General features: G+C 35.1%; 1 protein-coding gene across 3 annotated transcripts in view; it reads right to left on the reverse strand.

The window, feature by feature from the left end:
- The window catches only part of SLC9A3 (solute carrier family 9 member A3), a 54,665-nt gene that overhangs the window by 19,985 nt on the left and 22,492 nt on the right, over positions 1-12,188 (reverse strand). For all 3 annotated transcript variants that reach the window (XM_048940720.1, XM_048940722.1, XM_048940721.1), the window contains exons 2-6: positions 9,564-9,866; positions 3,979-4,139; positions 2,791-2,869; positions 1,890-2,067; positions 776-996 (exon numbers count right to left, since the gene is read on the reverse strand). In XM_048940720.1, coding sequence (XP_048796677.1) covers positions 776-996; positions 1,890-2,067; positions 2,791-2,869; positions 3,979-4,139; positions 9,564-9,866 — 942 coding nt within the window. The remainder of the gene's footprint in view (positions 1-775; positions 997-1,889; positions 2,068-2,790; positions 2,870-3,978; positions 4,140-9,563; positions 9,867-12,188) is intronic.

The following is a 12,188-nucleotide window of genomic DNA, read 5'->3' on the forward strand; positions in this document are numbered from 1 at the left end:
GATCGCAGGGTTTAGGACACCTGCCAGCTAGGTAGGTGGCTCAGCTGGTACATAATTTAAATCAAACATTCAAATAAACGAGAAAATTCCAAGGTGTGAGCACATGCATGAAATCAAAATGCATGTTACTTGTTTTGTTTCAGGCCTTTTGCTATTTCACAAAACAGTCATTAAATTGTAGAAGTACGCATTTAGGTAAAATGTTATCAGCATTTTGAATGTTTGCAAACTTATGTAAGTCCAGTACATCGACAGTATGTAATCCTTACCTGCCACACACGTATTTGCTCAGCTTTTCACCAGCCCAGAGAATTATTTCTCAAGCCAGAGTACCTGTAGTGTAATCCTGTATGGTCTTACATCACTGTGCATCTCAAATCTGAAGTCAACCATGAAATTAGCTTAAGACACTCTATTACCAAATTGAAAGAGCTGAAGAAAAGAGATGGCTGACAGGACTCACAAGTTTATTTTTCTGGGTTGTAATATAAAAAACAAAGTTAATTTCATTGGGAGATTTTGCAAATAGTGTGTTCATCACAGAAACCAGCCACTGGAAGAACTAGGTGAATGACTTAATTATTGGGCTAGCAATTACCTCACAAACGTGAAGTCCTACTATATTTTCCACTTATGATAAATCTTACTGTAAAAAACTTCCTTACTAAATGACAACAATCATAAATTCAACCAAAATGAATGAACTGGTTTGACTTGGCTTGGTTTGGTTTGGGCAAAAGAATATATATCAACAACAAAAAGATTATCCCCTTACCAATGACTCTATATACTGAGATGAATACCAGAGTCAAGAGTATAAAAGCTGTATTCCAAGTCCAAATTTTTGGATCTACAGCTGAAATTCCTAGGAACATGAAGATGATAGTTTCTGCTCCACTGGCCAACATTTTCATGGTATATCTTACAGTTGTAGAAGATTGTTCAGATATATTAGCCTTGACATATTTTTGACAGCAAATGCCACAGAAAGTTATCCTGGGGGAAAAAAAAAAAATTCAATTGTTCAGAAAATATTTGATGTAACATTTAATATTAGTCTGTCACACAGTGACAATCTCACCACTAATTCCTAAAACAAATGTACAAAAAATGCACTCAGAGGCCACTGTGCTTTTTCATCTGCTTAAAAAGCATTTCTCAAACATTTCTCCTGAGGTGATTCCCAAAATATGTGATGATAGCATTTCCCTGGTCAAAAAAGACCTTTTCAGCTTACTATATTGATTTATATGAAAAAAATTAATTCTTCTTTACATTAGATTAAAGCTTAAACTAATTATCTATTTCCAGTAACATTTTCAGGTACTAAACATACTAATTGTAATATCTACAAGCATGTCAAGCAAAACTGAGAAGAAAGATATGACAGAAATCAATGGATATCAAAGGAAGAAAAACCACAAAAGGTAAAAAAGACTACAAAAGATGACTCATGATAAAACAGACTAAATTTGGTAAAACCTAAGGAGGTCAATCTGGAGAGTGAAAGCAGGACATAATGCGTGTCACTGAATGCCTTAGAAAATTATTGTTTCAGTTAGAAACTGTAGAGTGTCAATGAAAATGTACAACTGTTAATTATTGAAGAGGAGACTATGAACCACAAAGTAGAAAGAACCAAATCTGTGTTTTGCAAAGAATGTCTTCGTGTTGCACAAAAAATACTAGAAAACTAGCATTGCTTTTTGAGGATAAATAATCATGGCGTTTGCAAACTGTAATCATCTATGATGAAAAGATAGAAATATTCAACATAAACTTTAGAACTGTTGTATTTTGTAGCACCCTTATGTAATTTAGGTCTTTCAGTGTTTACAGAAACTATGTTGTCTTCTCAATCCCGTTCACAGACAATGAAAAGGACTTACGCAAGGATAGCGGAAAGAGAAAGCATCTCTGCTGTGAGGTAGGACAGGTAGGAAATAATGAAAACAAATCCAGGCTCGATGATTCTAACGTGCTTGGTGAAACGGCTGACCAACGAGAGCAGAAATGCAAAGAAAATGCCAACAAGTGTCCCACCCAGGCTTACCACGAAGAACGACACTGAAATACAAGAAAAAAACACATCTTAAAGAGTAGAAACTAGAACTAATTCTTCTTTTACTGTATGGCCAGTGAATCAGAGAAAACTTTAGAGGGCATTTCAAAAATTGTTTCAGAAATACCAATACAACAAGAAGAATTCTTGCAAGTACTTGGTATAGGAACAACATCCTATAGGAAAACAAAACAAAACAAAACGAACAAACAAAAACCAACAAACTTACTTTCTGTTGAGCATTATTATTTTAGGCTTACTCAAAACCCACTAACTTAGTTTGAACAATTATTTTTCCCCTACTGTTATGGAATATGTCAAAGTCACTGCTAATGCATTGATTCATAGGATAATTTAGTATCTTATCAAGCTTGGAATGGGAAAGAGTGACTAAATTTTTTTGCAAATATTGCTGCTTGACACTGATTTCCATCAAGTACTACAAAAATCAAGGTTGGTGATCTTAGCAACTGAAATCTACATCTATCGATTCTCAAACAAAGTTGAACAGAAGAGTCTGAGAAATTTCCCACATGTTCATGAATTTTCACTTATTTTTTTAAAGAATTCTTGCAAGTTTATTCTCTCCTTATATTCTGTAGCAGTGTAGGAATACGACCAGGGAAAATGCTGAAAAAGAACAGTTTCTGACAGCACAATAATAAAATTTTATTTAAGAGTCGGCATATGTACATCAGTGGTATGTTACAGAATTCAATTCTACCCACCTATGCCTTTGACACATTCAGTACCAGTCACATTCTCTGGTCCTATTGCAACAAAAGATTCAAACACGTTGTACAACACCTGAAAAGAAAAGTAAACTGGCTTAGTACTTGCCCCTGAGTGAAACCTACTACAATAATCTCATTATGGGCCGCAACATTACGAATTCTGAACCTACTTATGAATGAGGGAAATTTGTTTTGAAGGGAAAAGATTCTTCAGAATTTTAATTTTGCAAAAAAGATGCAGTGGGATGGGAAGAGCCAAATAAATCAGTTTAAAATGTTTTTCCATTTCTTATATAAATATGATTCTTTATGAACAATTAGATGCATGTGAGTATTATAAGACACTTCTCACTCTAAAATCCAAGCTTTTGGCAGAAGATTTTTTTACTGCTTGCATTAGATAAATAAGGTAGTATGAATACAACAAGAATTATTAACAAGATATTAATAAGTTACTGGATTGAAACATGTTTAACATACGTAAACATAAAAGAGTACATAAAACTGTAATTTTTGCACTAAGGCTTTTCAAAAACTGATAACACTGAAAGTAAAGAAATCATCTATTACCCAACTTAGGAGATCACTGTTTGTATGAGTATTATTCTTGTATTATGATAGGTACTTGTCTAACCTGTTTTTAAAGACCTCTAGTGATGGAAGAGTACTTTACTGTGGCTTTCTCAGCTTTTGTTGTTTCAGCTAAACTCATTAATTCTTACCATATTTACCATTTCTTACCCCTATTTTCTTCTGTAGCAACAGTCTTTTACATACTTACATTTAAAGAATGCCATATCTTTCACTTTCTTCTGCCCTCCATTGTTTTCTTATTCAAGGTAGACAACCTTGCTTGTTTTAAACTTTTTCATAATCTATGCTTTTTCTTGGTTATGCTTACTGTTCTCTCCTGAATTCTTTTCAACAAGTAATCAAGTTTTCTTGTGGAGTATTTTTATTCATTATGCAGTGGCAAAAACTTGATTCTTTGTGAAAACCAGTGATGTTGATACAGGAGTTTATAAGAAGTTTAATATTTGGTTCTAGAAATCCCTCCAACATAAAGTATTTCATTTATGAGAGTGCGTTCAGAAAAGAAAACAAACAAACAAACAACAAACAAACAAACAACAAAAAGCCACTTGAGAGTTAGAGTGACCTTGGGATATATAGTTTACTTACCACAGTGACTGCATCATTCAGAAGTGATTCTCCAAAAACAATGATGAATAGAACTTCGTTGACATGGACTTCTTCAAATACTGCCAGCACAGCAACAGGATCCACAGCAGCAATCAAGCTGCCAAACAGGAGGAAGTCCAGCAACCCACTGTCCAGGTGGCCTTCAAAACAAAGTACAAAAACTATAAGCAGATTCATCTTTGTGTTATCTGTAGTAATGTCAGACTGTCATATCACAGACAAAACAAAATCCTTGAAAATAGAGGTTCTAAGATTTAACTGGAAAGCATGGCATATAAGCTATTTAACATGTCCCTCATGATGTCACCTTGTGTCCTATGAGATTTATTAGATCCAAAATCATACCATCTAACTCAGACTCTGGAAGCAGTACCTTATTCTTATGGCAAGGCACATGAGATTAAGTTTTTCCAGATATAAACTGCCTTTGTAGTTACGTATTGTGTCATTCATCTGAAGTAAAATGTCTCAGCTTAGTTGACAACAGACAAGATGGCTGAAGTAATATTCCAGCACCCCTGAAGTAAATGTTCTAAAATACTACAAGAGGTCAAATTTGCCTCTTGCTCACTAAGAATGACTACAGTGGGGGCTTAACCACACTCTGTGCAGTTATACAGCATTTCTGTACCAGTAGATGTGTTTTGACAGATGTAGTTGAGACAGTTGTTCCCAAATTATGTTCCACGAGGCCAGTATTACATTGCAGGTGGGCTCTAGAAACAGGTAAAGGACTAAAAGTTACAACTTCAATGTGCTTGTGTTGTAGCTCATGAGAATTTTGAATAATGGTGTTTTGTTGTTGTTGTTCATTGTTTTTGGTTGTTGCTGTTGGTTTTTTTTTTGTTTTTTGTTTTGTTTTTTTCAATGGTTTCAAAGGTTTAGGAACTACAGGATACTGGTGACAAAGGAATACAGCACTTATTTATTGCATTAGTTTTTATCTTGTATTACTAATTAAGTTTACTTTGCTCACCTATGGAAACAGAAATATGTGCAAACAGAATGAGGCATGCACTATCATTTTAAAAGTAACAGCAAAGGGAAAGCTACAAAGATGGCTCTGCTAATTTCCTAAAGATCTTGCAAAATTTACCTTCTTCATGCAACCAAGAGTGGGATCCCAGTCCTTTTTATCTGAGGAACAGATTTTTGCAAGAGTAGAGAACAGGAAAAATCCCTCTGTGCTCATTAGTGGATGGAAGAGAAAACAAGGTTCATCAAGAGGAGAAAAAGATCATATGAGCAAGAACAAAGAAGGAATATGTTCAGAATTCATTCATGAGAACACAGTGCAGAGGTCCAGGACAAAAATTAATAGACAGTCGTATCAGGCATGATTTATATAAGTGAGGGAGAAATTGACCTGAATAAGTTATTTAGAAGAAAAAGTCAGAAAATAACTGGACAATAGCCCTACCCAAGGGATCAATATTGCTTGTAAGGCACTTCTATTGCAACATGGCCACTCCCTTAGCAGAACACTTTTTTAAATCTAGAGTGTTTAGCGTTTAAAAAGTAACTGAGAGAGAAACTATATTCCAAATATTTGTTACAAAATACATAGGCATATTTACTCAAGAGAAGGACACTTAAATGGGAAGGCACAGACAACAAAAATGCAATAAAAGCCAATGATCTGAGGAAGCTGGAGAAAAACATATTCTCTCAGGGGTCTTGGTAAGGCCCTGAAAACCGAAGCTCACAATTTGCATAAAAAAATATATATATATAACTACTATTTAAAAAGCAAAACAAAACATAACAAACCCACGTGATAGATTTGTTCACTTTTGGACATATGGGACAGTGAATGAGGAGTGAATCATTCCACTTTTCATGTGAGAGGAAGGTCAAGTCAGTGAGATGGAGAATGTGCCAAAAGTTTTGAGAACAACCTTGAACTTAAATCTAAGTAATGATTCCATATAATGATGTCCATCTCTGCCAAGCTTAAAGAAAGACAAGCTCAATAACAATAATTACCAGATATCAGGGTACAATAAGCCTTTAAAATAACTTGGCTCACTGGGATTTCTTATCGTTTTTAATATGTTACCAATTATAATCATTGGTACATTCTTTGAAGAGTTGCAAAGCTAGTAAGCAAATATTTATGGAAAAGTTAGGACACATCCATAATTCCTACAACTTAATGTCAAGAGGCATGGGGTTGCTAGACCAGACTTTTAGTTAGACAAATAGATATTTCAAAGGGATACAAGATCATTGGTTCCTCCAGATCACTGGAGTCTGGAGTCACTAACTGTCAGCAGTAACACTTGAGCAAGGTAAGTTTGCTGGGCCCAAATCAAGACTCCCACACATACTCAACATATTGCCACAGCGACTTGTACAGGGAAAAAGATGTCCAAGTGTTAAGCACAACCACAATTACACAGTGCTATAGCACTTAGGCCTGTGTTGGTTTAACAGCAGGTTGTGAAGAATTCATTGCAATCAGCCAGAAGATTCATTAGATTCTTCATCCCATGGCTGCTGGTTAATAGGTAAGGTGCTGAAATTATCTCACTTCTAAGGAAAGATTTCTCTGTTATTATCACCTTGTCTTTCCATTCTGTAAACTATAGATATATTATAAATATAGGTATAATTATAAATATATTATACCTATGAGAACACCAAATGGAAACAAAGTGCTTCTAGAATTTTTATTTATGTAGGAAATCTATGTAATTCAACCTGGATTAACTGCTTCCATATGAAGCAGTTCCACACTGATGATCAGTGTGAAGTAAATGATTACAGGATGATTCCACGGTAAAGTTGAAAGAAATTTTTTTCTATACATCTGTACATTAGTGGATACACATTCCTACATACTAATTATATTATTTTAAGCAGTATTCATTCCAATTATAGAAAGAGTAGAGTAGAACCAAAAATACGTTTTAGAAACTCAGCAAGAAGGTACTATGAACTCTCCAAAAAACTGAGTAGCTCAGCACTTCTCCGTCTTCAGCAAACAAGTAAAAACAGCAAGGCTTCTCACAAAGTCTGGTGCTCAGATCTTGATGACATCTTGGAGGTCAACACAGTGAATTTAGTGGATTAGTAGTATGCGTCATGTAGATAATTTGAAGTCTCATTTAGTTTTGACAGAGAATGACACAGTTTAAATTAGGGACAGACTTCTCTGCCCTACTCTGTGACTCAAATTAGAGCTCTAGTAGGTTATATTATGTCTTGTTGCTAAAACAGGTTGTGACAGGTAGCAATTACACTCTTTCTAAACATTGAAATTTGTGAGGCACGTCAGTCAATAGTCTGCCTTAGTGAACATTTAGCTTATAGAGCTTTATCTGTGGCCTGCAGTGTGGGATGATTCTCTGTTTAACTCTAAGTTCAGAGCTTCAGTATCAAAACGAGTTCTAGTAAGAGAACTGTTAGAACTAATATTATACTTGTTCTAGTATAGTTTTGGTTCTATCACTGAAAGATCTGCATAGTGATGAAGCAACACATAATCACATAACAATGAAACAAAATATGCAGCTATCAAACACAGCTTGTACAATTAATCCAGAACTGTGTAAGGATTTGGATGAGAGCAAGGAGGTAAATGGGCTTTTCACTTCAAATAACACATTCAAGAAAACATTTTGCATGTCATACAGAGGTCAGTGCTTTTCTCTTCATGATTTTTATAATTTTTTTATAATTAGTAATTATCATGCATTCTATTTTCTGAAAAAGGATGTTAATAAATATAGGTTGACAGTATTTTTTAAATTGCTTCATAAAATTACCAAAAGAAAAAACAGTTTGGATGTTAAAAGAAAGAAAGTCTTGTCCAATCTGTTGCAGTATCAAGCAATACTGTGTGGAAACTTATGCCAGTATTTAATACTACACTGTCTGTTTAATGTTGATGCTTATCTTTACAATACATATAGATGCTATATTTACTTAAAAAGTCTTTTCCATTTCCCATTGTTAACGTTTCTATTCACCAAAGCCTGTATTTAACAAGTATGAGACTCAGTACAAAATATTGTGCCCAGAGGCTGAAAGAACATCTTACCTACTCACAGTTGTCAGTAGTGCCTGTAGTCATCTTAGTAACTTGTTGTGACTTACAAAACATGATTTATCTCAAAGTCAGTTAAGTATCTAGAATGTAAGGTATCTCTGTCGTGTATGTTGATACAAATACTTACGGTAACCACAGAAAGATGAATTTCTCTACGAACAAATTTGTAGTCAAGTTCTTCCATACACGGATTTTCATATAAAGACAAGAAATTCAGCTACAGGTTTCCTTTAAAATGAGTGTAATAGGTATCAAAATGGAGTGCTCAAAAAAGCTAGCTTCAGATTCTCATACTCCCTGTGCTGGGTGCTTGGTTAGTATTAGAGACTAGAAAGTGGAGTGAAATTCTACTACCTTATCTTCTATAATAGTATATTCTTCTATATAAATAAATCTTCTATAATATATTATATATTATATAATAATATATAATATCTTCTGCTAATATCTTCTTTCTTCCAAGACAAAATATTTTTCTCTGAAACATCTGCAAACTAATATCTGAGGCATTCTTATAGCTGGACTGAAAAAGAAGTCAGTGATAAATTACCCTGAATGTGTTGGCACTACTTTTTTCAGAGAGCAGACTCATGACTGGTTGTTGAGCCTATTCTACAACACAATACACACCTTGGCATCTCAGGGCCTCTCACTCCATCCAGGATCTCAGCACAGGTTGCAGAGAACAGAGGGGCAAAGTGCACATGTAAAGCAGCATTATATTTATACCGCTCTCAATAGCACTCAACAGTGCTCTTTAACTATCTTCTGGAACTCACCGACCTAAGGGAATTCTGAAGGGTATTTGAGCTCCAGTGCAGATAACAAAAAAAGCATAAATAGGACTCCTAAACACACATGCAAAGCACAATTAGTGCTAATTATTGCTGTCCGGGTGGCAGTACACGGCTTTTATGCATGTCACATCTGCTTGAAGAGAAAGAGTCATTGTTCCATGTCTCTTCTAGCATCTCCATGCCCTTGCATACCATAGTAAAGTTAAGACAAAATCCGTCTTACATGTGCTACTTGGCTCTGTAAGTCTTTACACAAAATTTTTAGCATCAGAATGCAAAATACAGATGTCATGAATACATACCCACTCAGCAAACATTGCTTCCTTGATATTAGACCTGACGGAAGAGAGACATTTCCTTTCAATGTTAACTTTTAAGTTTTCTACCACAGTAGGAAGAAACAAACCCTTCAGAATGTATTTTTTTTTGTCCAGGTGACCACAAGCAGGATGAATCCTCAGCTTGATCCTGAGAATGTACGCAGACATTTAGAGCATGGAAATATGAGAGGCACAGATACAAGTCGCTTTTGATCTTAATTCAGAGATGAGTTCTGAGATTATTCTGAAATTTGGAAAATATTATTACAAGTTGCTCCAGTTAAAATCTGACTTTTCTGCTGACAAGTGCTGTTAAATTGCAATGTATACCCTGTTCTAACAGCTGGCATCCACTAACTTTCATAATTGTACCTTTTAACAGATCAAACTTACCCATTATTCCTGTCCGATAGACACCATAGAGAGATAAACCAGTTGTGGCTGCATTCCATACGGTCCCAATGACAGCATACAAAAGGATGGAACCAAGATTTCCAAAGAATAACCTATTTGGCATAAAATATCCAGCATCCAGAACAATGGGAGGCAGCAGATAGAAAAAAAACACCTCCGGTGTAAGGGTAAAAGAGGCAATGTGATCTGCTGCCCATACAATGCCACCAAGGAGGACACCAAGAACAATCAGTAGAGCACTCTCTGGAACCACCCGAGTGACTTTGTGGGACAAGTGGAAAACTGCAATGAAAAAAGGAAAACAGTGTATGAGAACTGGAAAGAAGTTCACCAACAGTTGCTAGCTGGTAATTTTGAAACAAACTTCTTGCTCTCCTTGCTATTAGAACCCCCACGGCATGCATGTAATGCATGGGACACAGCCTTCAGAACCCAAAACCCATCTTTTTGAAAAACAAAACAAAAACATTGATTTTCAGATTTTATCCAGGCGGAATATTTAATTCATATTTAACCTCGTATGAAGCCAATGTTCCACATTCATTTCCTTTCTTGGACTATCTTCTCTTTGAAAGATCTGCTTAGGGAAAGAAGGCGTTCTTTGCAAAAGAGTTCAGTGCAAGAATGAAAAGAAATAGAAAAATGCTGGAAATATACTCCTTTGTGGTTTAGTTCTATATCTAAAAATATGCACTTAAGATCCCAATATTTGTCTTTAGAAGTAGTCAGTGCACTAGCAGATATGTTGAAGGATGGAAAGAGAAGTAAGCCAAAAGAATAATTAGTTTTAAGTCAACTTTTTTTTAAATTACTGAAGAATATTATATGAAAATGTAGCCCGCAACAGGAAGAGAATGGAGCTGACAAAGTGGGAGATCACTTCGGGGCCCTTACCTCAAGATATCCCTAGCAAGAATTTCAGCCATAAAACATTCCAACTTTCTAAAGTACAGCAGAAGAATCTTCCCCATGACTATGCAGAGGTCTTAGATCAGGTTAACTCATCCTCAAAGTCTCCTATTTAAGTATTTGCCCTAGTCAAACATTTACAAGTTACCTTTTGAAGTAATTTTAGGGCCCCATTTTTGAAACATCTCTTTTTCCTGGCTGCATCTACACAGATAGCATGAGAAGCACAGCTCATCACTATGGTGGTAGCAGAAAAAGATCCTTACAGTTGTATGACATCCATAAACTGATCAGAAGAGAAAACATTGTGGGAAAAATGAGAGCAGCCTGCCTACGTCAGCATTCCCACCACAGCGAGAACGAATGCATGTTTTCCTAAGGGTCTGTAGAAGAGATTTGAAAACTAAGCCATTTTAGAAGATATCTTGAGAATGGGATTAAAAAAACAGCAATCACACATAAAAGCAAACAGCACTCAGTGATGTTGGCTAACCTATGCTAGTTCACTTTATCATTTGGGTCTTGCAATCAATCGCTACATAACACTCAACAGAAACAAATTCTGTGGCTTTCACAGTTTTCCCTCTTTATAATAAAATCCCTCAAATTTTGCCTTAGTTTAAAAAAGAAAAAAAAAAAAAAAAGCTAATATTCCATGTGTAAAAATTGTGGCATTTAACTTTTCAAAAGTCTTTACTACTGGCTATTCTTTATTCCTTGAATTTCCAGTCAGTGAATTATCAACTAATCTATTACCTCGTGGAGTAGGGATTATATCCTTATTCCTGAAAATGAATGGTACTGAGCAAATGTTACTACAGTCTGTTTTTCCAACTCCTATTTTAATAGACAAACTGTAACTAAAAGAAGTTAAAACTTTAAAATAAAACAGTAAATGCATTTCAAAACAAGATATTGAGAAAATACCAAGATGTACTTCAGCTAAAATTTCATATTCCATAGAATTCTCATTTTTACCATCAAAAACTAGTTTCTCCCAGTGAGTGCTGAAAACTCAACTAGATTTTGCTTATAACATTGTCACCTTCCCCTAGAAGCTGTTCCCATGAATTCAGCTACAGCAACACCCACATCATTCTGTGTTCCCTTTAACACCGATCAGCTGATGATATATGTACAACATTTGAGTATTATTAGTATCATTAGCAGAATCCTGGTGTCTGTGTGCCTAGAAATATGTAAAAGGAAGATTCCACAACTGATGCAATTACATGAAATAACTTCAGACTAGGATGCAACTGGAATTTTGACTTCATATTTTCATTTAAATTCTTTTTCAAGGAACGTACATGCATAAATTATATTTAATAAAGATTGTGTAATATAGTTATAGCATCTATGGGACTTGATAAACATTAATCCCAAATTCATTCCCTAATATTTTTTTAACACTCAGTGTTTAGAGGTTATGTCCCTAACGTGCTCTGAGCATGTTGATAGCCTTGGAGAGATCCAGAAATAGCCCGACAAAGTTGTGGACACAAGATAAAGTAAGTAGAAGAACTGGAAGTTTTAATTACATAGGTTGCTCTAAAAGTAACGCTTCTTATTTATTTCCATGGAAACTATAACAAGTTCAAAGAGCAGAATAATATTATTTGATACAGCAAATTTTCAGCTACAAATCTGTATTTTTCAGCATAGTCACCATCATTAGCCATGCATTTTTGCCAC

Source organism: Lagopus muta, chromosome 3 (genome assembly GCF_023343835.1).
Source record: "Lagopus muta isolate bLagMut1 chromosome 3, bLagMut1 primary, whole genome shotgun sequence".
Classification (NCBI taxonomy): Eukaryota; Metazoa; Chordata; class Aves; order Galliformes; family Phasianidae; genus Lagopus; species Lagopus muta.